This window comes from Malus domestica, chromosome 01 (genome assembly GCF_042453785.1).
Source record: "Malus domestica chromosome 01, GDT2T_hap1".
Lineage (NCBI taxonomy): Eukaryota > Viridiplantae > Streptophyta > Magnoliopsida > Rosales > Rosaceae > Malus > Malus domestica.
Window position 1 is genome coordinate 9,325,010 of NC_091661.1, and position 12,106 is coordinate 9,337,115.

The following is a 12,106-nucleotide window of genomic DNA, read 5'->3' on the forward strand; positions in this document are numbered from 1 at the left end:
CACACTAATTCACCTTCACCGAATGTTTTCCGTCGCACCTTTTGATTGTATGCTCATTCGGCAATCCGTTTCTGTGCCACCAGTAAGTTATAAGCGTCAAGTCGCACTTCTTCCAAATCTTCTAATTCTTGTCTCATGGACTGACTGTATTCGGCGCTAAACAAACTACTTTGTTCAATTAATCGCAACGAATTTATGCTTAACTCGACTGGTAACATTGCATCGTGTCCGTAGGTTAATGCGTATGGGGTTGTCGCGGTCGCCGACCGGGGCGTCGTTCGGTATGCCCATAATGCCTCGTTCAACTTCAAATGCCACATGCCAGGCCTTTCTTTTATTATTTTTTCGAGGATGCCGATCAACACTTTATTACTTGCTTCGGCCTGTCCATTCGCCTATGGGTAATACGGTGTAGACTGTTCGAGCCAAATTTTCAAATTTGCCGTATACTCTTTAAACCTCTCAGCTGTGAAGATTGTTCCATTGTCAGTTATGATCGTTTCTGGTACGCCAAATCTAGTCACGATGTGTTCCTCCACGAAGTCGCAAACTTCTTTAGATGTTAGTTTGGCATATGATTTCGCCTCGACCCACTTAGTAAAGTAATCGGTTGCGACTATTATCCATGCGTGCTTAGCGGCTCCCGAAGATGGCGTGATTTTGCCGATTACATCCATGGCCCAACCTCTAAACGGCCATGGCTTTATGACCGAATGCAATGATTCGGCCGGGACCCTTTGTATAGGCCCGTGGATTTGGCACTGTATGCATCCTCGTGCAAACTCGATACAATCCTTTAGTATCCTTGGCCAAAAATAACCATGTCGTCGAAGTAGCCATCGCATTTTCCGTCCAGATTGATGAGCTCCGCAAACCCCTTCATGGACTTCCGAGATCGCCTGAGCACCCTCTTGGGGACTGAGACATAACAGTAGCAATCCATCCTCCCCTTTTCGGTATAACTCGTTTTGGTACGTGACATAGTTCGTAGCGTGGACTCGTGTCTTGCGACTATGTTTTCCGTTGGGATTGTCAAGGTACTGCATAATGGGTTTTCTCCAATCATCTGGTGTTGTCCCGACGGTGCAAACCTCTATAGTATCTTGTCGGTCTAACAACGAAGGTAAAGACCTGACTCGAGTGCGTATTACATCGTCGCGACGGAGGATTTGCTGGTTGACCAAGGCCGGGTATAATTTCCGTAACACCGGTATTTCTCGGCCTAGCTTGCCCCCCAGGAGTTGTGCACCAGAGGCAATTTGAGCCAACTCATCTGCGTCGGTATTATGGATCCGGGAAACATGTGCGAACGTAATACCGTCGAATGACTCGGCCAAATAGCTGGCAACCATATGGTAGGGTGCCAGGGTACAACTCATGCAGCGAAAAGACCCATTAAGTTGGTTAATCACAAGCTCCGAGTCGCCGAGGACGAGGGCACGAGTGGCCCGCAAGTCATGAAGGAGGCCGAGGCCGATGATTAAGGCTTCATATTTGGCCTGATTATTGGTGCAGTCAAAATCCAACTTAAGCGAAAAATACCAACGATCGTGATTAGGAGATTGAATGACAACTCCAACGCCGGCCGAGGATGAAGTACTGGACCCGTCGAAATACATCGTCCAATAGTTGTCGCGTGTCTCAACCATGCCGATTTCGACATCAGTGTCCCCAAAACCATATGGGGAAGGATGGTGAGCCAGGAAATCGGCCAATGCTTGGCCTTTGACAACTTTCTGAGGCACGTATTGCAGGCTAAACTCGGACAACGCCATCGTCCACTTCCCAATTCTCCCTTTTACGATCGGCCGGGTAAGCATGTACCGGATGACGTCGGTCTGGGCAATGACTTGTGTGACCGACGGAAGCATGTAATGCCAGAGTTTGGAGGCGGCGAAGAACACGGCAAGATAGAGCTTCTCCACGGCGGAATAATTGATCTCCGGTGGATTAAGATTTCGACTGAGGTAAAAAATAGCCTGCTCTCGCCCAGCATCATTGTCTTGGGCAAGGAGGCAGCCGATGGACTCTTCAGCCGCCGAAATATATAGTTTGAGGGGTTTACCACGCCGAGGTGGAACAAGAACAGGCGGCGTTGAGAGGGAGACTTTGATTTGTGTAAACGCCGCCTGATGCTCGGTCGTCCACGCAAATGTATCCGAGTCCTTAAGTTTCAAAAGCGTGGAAAACGCTTTCATTTTTCCTGCCGAGTTAGCTATAAATCGGCGGAGAAAATTTATCTTGCCGAGTAAGGACTGCAGCTGTTTCTTCGTAGTCGGTGGTGGAGCACTGATGATTGCACGTGCTTTATTTTCGTCCACTTCAATCCCACGGTGATGTACTAGGAAACCGAGAAAATTACCGGCCGACACACCGAATGCACATTTGGCAGGATTCATTTTGAGATTGTGTTGACGCATACGAAGGAAAGCCTGTCGGAGATCATCCACATGAGTTCGCCGTTGTTTGGATTTAATCACAACATCGTCAATATAGACTTCGACGGTAGTCCCAATTAAGTCATGAAATATGGTGTTCATCGCCCGTTGGTATGTGGCGCCAGCATTTTTGAGGCCGAATGGCATAACAACCCATTCGTAAGTGCCGAGTGCCCCCAGGCAGCGGAAAGCAGTTTTGTGCACATCGGCTTCAGCAATGAAAATTTGGTTGTACCCGGCGTGTCCATCCATAAAGGATAAGATAGCATGATTCGCCGTGGCATCGATTAAAAGATCTGAGATCGGCATTGTGTACTCATCTTTGGGAGTTGCCAGATTCAGATTCCTGAAATCGATGCAGATGTGCAGTGCACCATTCTTTTTTAAAACAGGAACGATATTCGCCAACCATTCCACATATCGAGCTGTCCGAATGAACCCGGCTTTCAAAAGTCGAACCAGTTCGTCCTTGATGCCGAGTTGTACTTCAGTCGAGAATCAACGAGGTGGTTGCCGGAAAGGTTTGCATCCGGGCTTAATACGTAATTCATGTTCGACAAGAGTGCGATCCAAGCCGGGCATTTCATGGTATCTCCAAGCAAAACAATCTTTGAACTCTGTAAGCAAGGCACGAAGTTCGTCCTTCATTTGTTGGGGAAGTAACGCACTAATAAACAAAGGCCGTGGATCATCGGCCGTCCCAACATTAATCTCTTCCAAGGGGTCCTTAACTTGGGGCCGATGATCTTCGAGTTCGGTCGGGGCGGCTCTAATTTTATCAAGAGACAAGACAGGACCATTATCTCCTTCAGCAAGGAACTCAACGAGATTAACGCCCGAATTTGGTTGTTTAGATATAGTATACCAATGGGCCAGCAGTCGTTCCATAGTAGATGAAACCGCGGCCCTGCGTGTTTCCCGATCGGTGTCAAACATTAGCTTCGGGGAGGAAATTGGCTAATCCGAGTCTCGCCGAATCCTGCTGAACAGTCTCGGCGCCAACCTCGATAGCTTTCTGAACCGAAATCCGAGTCGGCCGTCCCTCTTCATTGAAGCCTTGCAATGTTATGTAGCCGACGTGGTCATCATAGTACCGTGCTTGGATCATATTAGCTTCGAAGGGTTGGCTATCGGCCGGGTGAACAGTGACCGAGCTGCCGTCCCAAAATACAAGCACTTGATACAATGATGAAGGAATACAGCTGGTTTGATGAATCCAGTCTCGACCGAGCAGTGCATTATACTCGGTTTTGGAATCAACCACGAAAAAGGCGGTCATGTGAGTGCGACCAGCAATGTTTACAGTTAACGGAAGTACGCCTTTGGTTTGGGATTTGTCGCCGACGAAACTACTCATTGTGATCCCTGACGGAATAAGTTCGTCATTCGAGCGATGTAAGGCTTTCATGATGCTCAGAGGCATGATATTGACGGTAGCTCCACAGTCGACGAAAACTTTAGAAACTGGATACCCCTCGATATGGGCCGTCACATACAAAGGCTTTAAATGGCGAAGTTTGGCCGATGATGAACGAGGGAACAATTCGGCCAAAGCCGCCTTTAGACTATCATCTTTTGTCGTTGACTCAACTTCAGCGACAGATACAAAATCAACATGGTCGGCTTCTTCGGCGACTACGTCACCATCGAGGAAATTTGGTTGGGTAGTGCTTGATTGAAAATCGGCGGGTAACACATGGACCATACTGATTTCCATATTATCCAGGACTGACGGGCCCATTGGGTTAGGACCCTCCTCACTAGCGTCATCTCTTGTCTGGTCGGCAACCGCGGACTCTGTTGCTGTCAAGGTTGGACAACGAGACTCTTCTGTTCCTTCTTCGATGGTTTGATCCTGTGGTGCTGTTTCGGCAACTTGTTGACTCTGTGTACCTACCTCATGTGAGGTTGAGATCGACAGTGTGCTCGGGGTTAGGACCTGCTCCTGGTAGTGTAGCCGGGCATTCTTAGTGTCGAGATAAGCATCCAGACGTGCAACACGTGCTGTTTCATCGGTCGTAAGGCCGAAGAGCGAAACAGCCGAGAATACTTCGAAGTGATATCGCAAATACTGAAGGTCCTCCATTGAGAAAGGAAGGTCGGCTGCATCAATATCAGTGTATGGGTCGACTTCAAATCCAAAGACACGAGCTTCTCGTATGTGCTGGAACCTTGCTTTCAATCCTGGGTCTGAGGTTTTCTGGATGATTCGCTCGGCATCAGGACAAGTCAGGACTAGATCAATGGTGTCCTGGCATGCCTTTGGCAAGCCATACAAATCATTGGCCTAATGTTTCTTATGGAATTCTCGCATGTACTCCAAAGACTCCCCAAGGAACGGGGGATGCAAATTCCTTCGAATTTTGACCAAAGGTTCTTGTATAGCTGGCGGGGATAATTTGCTTTCGGCCTCTTGCCTGAAATGTTCAAGGCGTGCCTTCATTTCCCCTGGTCGAATGAGAAGTTTGATCCGTTTATCAGCTTCTTCAAACATGGTCTCGACATCTTGATCGACCAGCCGTTTCCCCTGAGCCAACTCTATCATAATTGCTGGAGGTGGTCGCTCATCATCAGTGGCAACTGTGTCCTTCGGCCGCCACTTAGGGGCCGAAGTTTCTTGGGCTGCTCGTCAGCGAGCCATGCAATCTATCCGTTGATGCCGGCGTTTCTGAGATTTGGACAACGCGGTGTAGACGCCCTTCGAAGAATGGTATGTATACCAACGTTGATCTCTAGGCTCGGGAGGCTTGAAGGTCTTTTGGCTCCGCAATGATTCTGAACTGCTAGAATTACGCTTATAGTAATCATCATCATAGAATGAAGCATCAAAATCGAGGCGCCGCCTGACCAGGGGTGTCTCGTCCATCCGTACTTTAGGACTGAGCCTCTCAAAAACCCCGTGATGTTGGCCTTCATTGGCTACCTTTTGCCGAGTTGCGGCCACAGGTTGCGAAGAGGGCTTCTCCTCTGGTTCACTGTCGATCTTCGCTCTACATTTCCTGCACAAAACCGCTGTCCCACTGTCTTCATCGGTGCTATAATCCATCATAGGTTTGACAATAGCGGGCCCCGTTAAAGCCGTTGGTGGTTTGTTTGAACGAAAATTGGCCATGAACCTTGGCCGAAAATTCTGATTCCGCGGGCGTTGCGTCTCAACCACTTCGGCCTTGCCTTTCCCTTTGTCCTTGGGTAGATACGCGTCGACCATATTTACTGTTGCCGTGGGGAACGGATCAGTATCAACACTCATCCTCTTCTCGGGAAACTTTAGTTTGCCATTATCAATCCAACTTTGGACGTTATCACGAAATACAACGCAATTGTTTGTCGTATGTTTGCTCGAATTGTGGTATTTGCAATACACCTTTCCTTTAAGCTCTTCGGCCTTAGGAATGTTATGACCAGGCCGAAGCTTAATGATTCTTGCTGATAACAGTTGGTCAAAAATTGCGTCAGCCTTGGTAATATCAAAAGTATAAACCTTTGACGGTTTCAATGTTCATTCAGTGGCCGAGCGACTTTTGGCTTCTCTAGAATCAACCTGAGTCAATGCCTTGCAAACGTATGGCTTATCTGTCACTATCTCAGCTGCATCCACACTAACGCATTCATCCTCGGTTGATGCATAATTGACAGTAGGGTTCTTGTAAATCGTTCCCCGAGTTGGAGTCTTCGAAGTCTTTTCCTCGCGGAGCAAATAATCATACTGCTCGACATGTTGGGCTAATTCGTACATATCCCGAAAATTTGCCCCCAAGAATTTCTTTTTGTATTCGACGTCAAGGCCGTTCAAAGCAAGCCTGACAAATTCAACTTCGGGTAAAGGCACTCGGCACCAATTCCTAGCCGATTTGAACCTGGTAAGATAATCCATTGGTGACTCATCAGATGCTTGAGCCATCCGTGCTAATGAAGAGACTGACATCTCCATCCCCGGCCGATAAAACTGTTCGTGGAATTTCTCGACCAACTCCTCCCAGTTTTGGACGGAATTAGGAGGGAGATTGATGTACCAGGCAAATGCCGAGCCGGTCAATGAAAAGTTGAACAGCCGTAACTTATGGAAATCACTATTAACATCTCCGCATTGCGCGGTGAAACGAGCCACGTGCTCCAACGAAGACAGGGACGATTCACCGGTAAAAAGACTAAAATCTGGGATCTTGAAACCCTTCGGGTATCCAAACGTTTCCACGTAAGCTGGGTACGGATGAATAAACTTGGGAAACTTCAGCCCTTTCTTCATGGCCGAGTCGATCATCCGCTGAACTTCGGTCATATCAACAGGTGTTGCTTCGATCCTCTGGTCGGTTTCGTCTGACCTACTATTAGACCCTCCTCCTTTTTCCAAGTTAATTGGTTTGAGCGGAGCAGGAATAGGCTCGGCCGGTACAATCGGTACCGGGTTGTTTCCTGGTGGACAATGTTGGAGAAGATTGAAAGGCCTGCTGCCACCAACTTTACTAACCAGCATTTCGAGCAGCCTAGTTTGTCGATCATTGGAACTGAGTATCGCGTCATGCAGCTTGTCAATGCCTCGACTGAACGTCTGCTCGACTGACCGAGACTGCTCGTCTAGTCGTTTTCGGAGAAACGACCTCGTTGGTGGGTCAGATCCTTCACCACCATCCTCGTCACACTCCTCTACTATCCCTTCATTGAGAACGCATGTGTTTCTGTTAGGGATTTCTAAACCACGGAGTTGACCGCCGAGATTAACTTCTCTCTCTCGGCGAGTCGCGCTCGTGGACTCAGGTGTCACAGCGCTAAGGGGATTCTGCGCCTGCGGCACACTTTGTCCCAGGCTTTGATTCGGCAAATCGGTTGTCGACTTTCCCATAGTTGTTTTCTTTTTTACCGATCGTGTTTTAATTGGCATGAACTTCGTAGTTTAGCACTGGGTCCCACTGGGCGTGCCAAAATGTTGACCCTAGAAACTACAAAGCCTATGTGGCGCGCAGGCCGAGTAATCTATAAGCTAACTACGTCCTTCGGTGATTGCGGGGCGTGCCAACTCATCGGCCGAGCTCGGCCGAGGAGTAAATTTGTTGATGCTGCGTTGGGTGTGCGGCTGACTTCTGCGTCTTGCGATTGCGGCCGAGAAAGGAACACGTCTCGGCCTCTTGGGTTCTCGAACCTGAAGACAAGGTTGCTATTTTTACGAAGTTCAATATCAAATTCGGCTTTCAACGTGCCGAATGTAGTCGCTTGTAACACCTCACTTCGCCGAGAAGGCTGATGAGATGACCTCGACCAATAAGGATTCGGAAATCCTTCTCGACCAAGACTTGGATAGGTAATCAATCGTTCTCGCCGCAGTGCTGTTGATGCCAACGGAAGATACTGCGAGACCGACTGATTCTACGGTGACAGAGCTATCTATGCCGACTTAAGATATCACCGGTTGCTTCCACAGTGCTGTTGATGCCAACGGAAGATGTGTCAGCGAAAAAGGAAAAAGAAAAATCACAAGTTGTGAGAGTTTGCGCAGGGCAATTTTGTATTGATTTGCAGGGGCTTCCTTAATGCACAGCTTCCCCTATTTATAGCGCTGGTCCTCGAGCCCGAGTTACAATCCTATTCGGACTAGGTTTCCCTCTCTGGATCAACATCACCTCGACCAATCCTATCTCCACTAGGACTACGAATCTAGTCCTTAACTGAGCCGGATTCGCTTTCTGGATTACTAATCCCGTCGAGAGTCCCTATTGTACTAGGACTCGGCTTGCGTTCTGATTTAACCGACCTAGGCTTGGAAGCCCATGAGCTGAACGATCCATGGCCCTTTCGCCGCACGGCCTCCCGGGCCGAGAGTGATCCTACCCTCGGCCCAAACTATTATTTTGGGCCCAAACAGCATCGTTCTCCGAATCTCGAGAGCCAGATCCCAAACAGGATTGCTTGTTCGAAAACCGAAGAGGCATCGCTCTCCGAACTTCGAGAGCCAAATTTCCTTGGATAAAGCTTGTCTGCAATCTTCACACGCAACATCAGCTTTCCAGATACCATAAACCACTTTTTCAAAGTGCTCTAACAAAGTTAAAACACATGAAGCTTGCAGTTCCCATTACATTGCTATGACCATGAAGGGTAATGGACTAGCACTACTACTTATTGTTAGGGAGACTCCTATATATGTCGACCTCCATCTTCCACAGCCAAGCAGACCTGTAAATAAAAAAAAATGCTCAACTTTTCTTCACATCCGAGAGGGCACTCTCAGCAGAGTTTCTCGAAATACTCAGCTTCTTTTCCCTCTAATAATACCTCTGCAAACAAGCCACACCAGAGCAAGAGTATCTCATATCATCGAGTTAAAAGCAAGAGTATCCCATATCATGCTTTTTCCCTGTCTTTTCCTTTGGCCTTGTTCTTACCTGCAAGACAAGGAGAAAAAGAGCAATCAGTCAGCACTTGGAATCAAGCTTCCAGTCAGGAACTGACTGCCTGGAACCCCTTGCCTGATTACTTACCTGGCATTACTCTCGAGTACTCATCTTCAACATCTTATGCTTCCAAAAAAGATATCACATCTGTCCGAGGAATAGATAGGGCAAGTGAGAAGGATACAAGAATGCATGTGGAGACAAGCGTAACAGAACGCGTGCCGATACATCCACTACTTTGTCAACATCAAAAATATCTCATATCATTAGGGTCGAACTTACTCTAGATTTGATGGACTTGTTTTGACCCTCAAATTCTTGAGTCGGCCTTATACTCTAGAGGAAACCAGAAAACCCTCTAGCCCAGTTCAAGAATAAGTCTGTGGAAAGTTACTTCTTCAAAAACAAAAGTATCTCATATCATATCTTCTCCATTTGCTTCTCCTTATCCTTGTTGCTGTTTACGACACAAGGAGAATGAGAACAATCGACCGGAAGCCAAAGTCGAGCCTCCGATCCAGGTTGTTTGCTTGGAAGTCTGATTGCTTACCTTGTCTGTTACCTCCTTCGACAAATCTCCTAGCTCAGCGACTTGGGGGACTCCTACTTTAGGGTTTGTATCACACTTGACCAAGCCCGAAACAACAAGTAAGCTTCAAGTGAAATTGATACATTACCTTGTGCATCTTCATCGGTTAAAGATACCACCCCTGGATGGAGGAAAAGTACTTCCAGAGAAGATGCCACATCTACATATGAGACAGATAAGACAAGTGAAAATGATACCATACTTCAGTACTTAGAAGTTTCGTGATTACTCAATGGCTTAGATCTTGCAAGTCCCCAACTGAGGAGCTTCCCTCACTCGGGAACTTAGGGGAGCACTATTTGTACCATACTTGACCAATCCCGAAACTACTGAGCACCGGTCAACGTTATACCGTTAAGGACCCATAAGAGTTTCCCTCCAACCAAGAGGCCAATCACAGCGCGACACGTGTCGATATCAGAAGCCAACATAGCGCGACACGTGTCAACATCAAAAGCCAATCATAACACGACAAGTGTCAATGTCAGAATGAAACTACAAACTCTTTTCTATAAATAGAGATCATTCTTTCACAATATTTCCTAATGTCATTTGTACTAAATCATTCACTAGTACTCACTAAATGAGAGCTTGGACCTCTGTACTTGTGTAAACCCTTCACAATTAATGAGAACTCCTCTACTCCGTGGACGTAGCCAATCTAGGTGAACCACGTACATCTTGTGTTTGCTTCCCTGTCTCTATCCATTTACATATTTATCCACACTAGTGACCAAAGCAATCTAGATAAGGTCACAAACTTAACACTTTCCGTTGTACCAAAGTCCTCACTGAGTTTGTGCATCAACAATACTAGTATGTACTTTTAAACTATATGAGTTTTCCAAAACGGGGGTTATTATGTTCAAAATGATTTTGACTATATAAATGATTATGATCCGCTCACACTTTATTTATTTTTATTTATTTTTTGTCAAGGTGAAACTTTTATAAACAGCAAACCCAAATTTACAAGCAAACCAAAGGCCTAACTTACACCTATAAACAACCAAAAAAGGGCCTAAAACAATAGAAAAACAAAAAGAGGGCCTAACAACAATGAAGCCAAAAAAACATCACAACAGCTAAGAAGCTTCCATTGTAATCTACACCGACAAAATTCCAGGCCAGGCAACTGAATCGCCTCTTCAGACACCACCTTCAACCCCAAACAGCTACCAGAGCATAACCATAAACAAGAGATATTCGGCAACTAAGAAGGATAAGCCAACTACTAGTAGGAAGCTTGTGGAAACCCACAAGCAACACTGCCGGAAACAGCAGACAGCAAGGAGAACGTGGTGGTGTTGGTAACACTCGAGTTGGTGAAAACACCAAAACTCTACACACGAACTCAATGGGAAATATGGTTGAAGATTAGACCAAGGAAAATTTGGGAAGAGGTATACCGACAGGAGTTGAAAAACACGACAGTCTGGTGTGAAAAATGGCGAGAAACATCAGTAGAGGCAAGGGAAAAAAAGGAAAAGAGAGGAAAGATGACACGACAACTGAACCCGATCAAAGCTAAAGCTGGTGCCACCAAAGAATCTGAGATTGGAAAGTTTCACACAACTAGTGAGAATGGCTCTTAGTCTAGAGAGAAAAGCTCTCACTTTGGAAAGAATAAGAAACATCTGATCACACTTTGTTTTTCGCCCCTTTAAGACCTAGTGAGATCAAGGCAACATTTGTGACGAGCGAGCTTGGCAATAGTGCAGTCTTCCTACAAAGTATGGTGATTCCTTATGTATGTGTCTGTTTATCTAGTTATAATAATACATGATTATACTTTCGATTATGCACACAACACATCATTTATGATAACTATTGTATTTACTGTTATGCTCTCAATTGATGTGATAATAATGGGGTTGAACCCCTAGTGTGTCTCAAAGTAAGGATGTAGTTGTAGTGACTTGCAAAACAATTTTAGTATTCAATAAGAATGAGCTTTTCAATTCAAATTTATTCACATCTTTAATTTATTACCTATGGTTTCGTCTTCATTTTGGTGATGTTATGTTATCAATTCGATGATGGCCAATACATCTCTACCCCATATTTGATTGCTATCGGGGTCGGGGGTGTGTTACATCTTGTTGTCTTCTCCCGACACGGCCGATTTTTCTTACAACTTTTGCACTTCTACAAGAACTTGATAGAAAGGAGTGATTGGAATTCTAAACAAATTTATGTCTTTGATGTCAAGAATTATCCGTCTGATAATGACTAGTGTTCAAGCTCCTCTTGGCAAACTCGCCAAAGTCGAGTTTTTTCAAGCGGGGGAGAATATTGCCAAACCAAAGTGAAGGCTTTCTTAAATCAATGGGTGTTTTAGTCTTTTTATTTATTTTTTAACAAACAATATTATCTACACTAAAAGGAGGGGATGGGCTTAGCCTCATACTAGGCTATCAATAATGTGATTTGAATTTGCATTTGGTGAGAATTAAACCTAAGACCTCTTGCTTACAAGTGAACAGGAATACCACTAGACTGTAGTACTAAGTGGCGGGTGTTTTAGTCTTTTAATCTCTAGAGTTATAGTATTTTGATATCCTCGTTTTTATTTTCTTTTTATTTTATTTTATTTTTTTGTTGAGGACGCTGGAAGTTCATTAACCAGGGCAAAAACCAGAGAGTATAAGAAAGCCACGAAAGACTAACAAACACAAACATCGAGAATGCAA

General features: G+C 45.7%; 1 protein-coding gene across 1 annotated transcript; it reads right to left on the minus strand.

Moving 5' to 3' along the window:
* Positions 1–395: 395 nt before the first annotated feature.
* On the minus strand, positions 396–2,540 carry LOC139195304 (uncharacterized). The gene has a single exon (XM_070820630.1). The coding sequence runs from the start codon at positions 2,538–2,540 to the stop codon at positions 396–398; it is 2,145 nt and encodes a 714-aa protein (XP_070676731.1).
* Between the last annotated feature and the right edge of the window lie 9,566 nt (positions 2,541–12,106).